At 46.9% G+C, this 582-nt stretch overlaps 1 protein-coding gene across 1 annotated transcript; it reads right to left on the bottom strand.

Moving 5' to 3' along the window:
* Nucleotides 1–191: 191 nt before the first annotated feature.
* Nucleotides 192–578, bottom strand: PPTG_23357 (hypothetical protein; the record flags this gene model as incomplete). The annotated part of the gene is made up of 2 exons (XM_008910065.1): nucleotides 192–357; nucleotides 469–578. The coding sequence occupies 2 exons, from the start codon at nucleotides 576–578 to the stop codon at nucleotides 192–194; spliced, it is 276 nt and encodes a 91-aa protein (XP_008908313.1).
* Nucleotides 579–582: the final 4 nt, after the last annotated feature.

Here is a 582-nt window from a genome sequence, read left to right as displayed (position 1 = left end):
TTGGTTCAGACGATGTTGCAAGCTTCTTGGCCATCTCTTTTTTGCCGCCGTAAGCTCTCTCGAGTATAGCGAACCAGTTGCCGTAAGGGTTGACCATAAGTACGTAGTCAGCCCACGCTTTCAAATTTCCGTTGAGGGGATTTACAGGGTCATCAAGCTTGAGAATCTTGAGCATGTTTTCTGGGGATTTGTCATTCCGAAGCCAGCCAGCCAAGGAACAGTTCTGCTTGCAATTCATCCGCTAACGCCTTCGTATCCGGGTGATTTTTTGCCTCCATGATCTTCCTCGACACCACTGTATCTCCATATCGGGCCGTGAGTAGGTCAACCTTGACAACTTGTTCTTTCAGGTACTTTCTGTTGAACTTGGAAACATAAGACGCCCACGCTTTGATTTTTGTGTTTTAATAAAGATCACGGATCTTGGAGGACTTAGGGATTGTAGGAAGCGAAGGGAGGAGTCACTACTCGGGGAAGAAGACCGGAGGAAGACCACTTGAGGGGAAGAAGGAAGATTCTGAAGTGATTGATTTATCGGAGCTTACACTACTCTCACTACCTAGTCTGCATCCAATCATTGGG

Source organism: Phytophthora parasitica (assembly GCF_000247585.1).
Source record: "Phytophthora parasitica INRA-310 unplaced genomic scaffold supercont2.36, whole genome shotgun sequence".
In the NCBI taxonomy this organism is placed as follows: Eukaryota; Oomycota; class Peronosporomycetes; order Peronosporales; family Peronosporaceae; genus Phytophthora; species Phytophthora nicotianae.
Note: the sequence above shows the minus strand (reverse complement) of the source record. Positions and strands in the feature narration are given on the sequence as shown.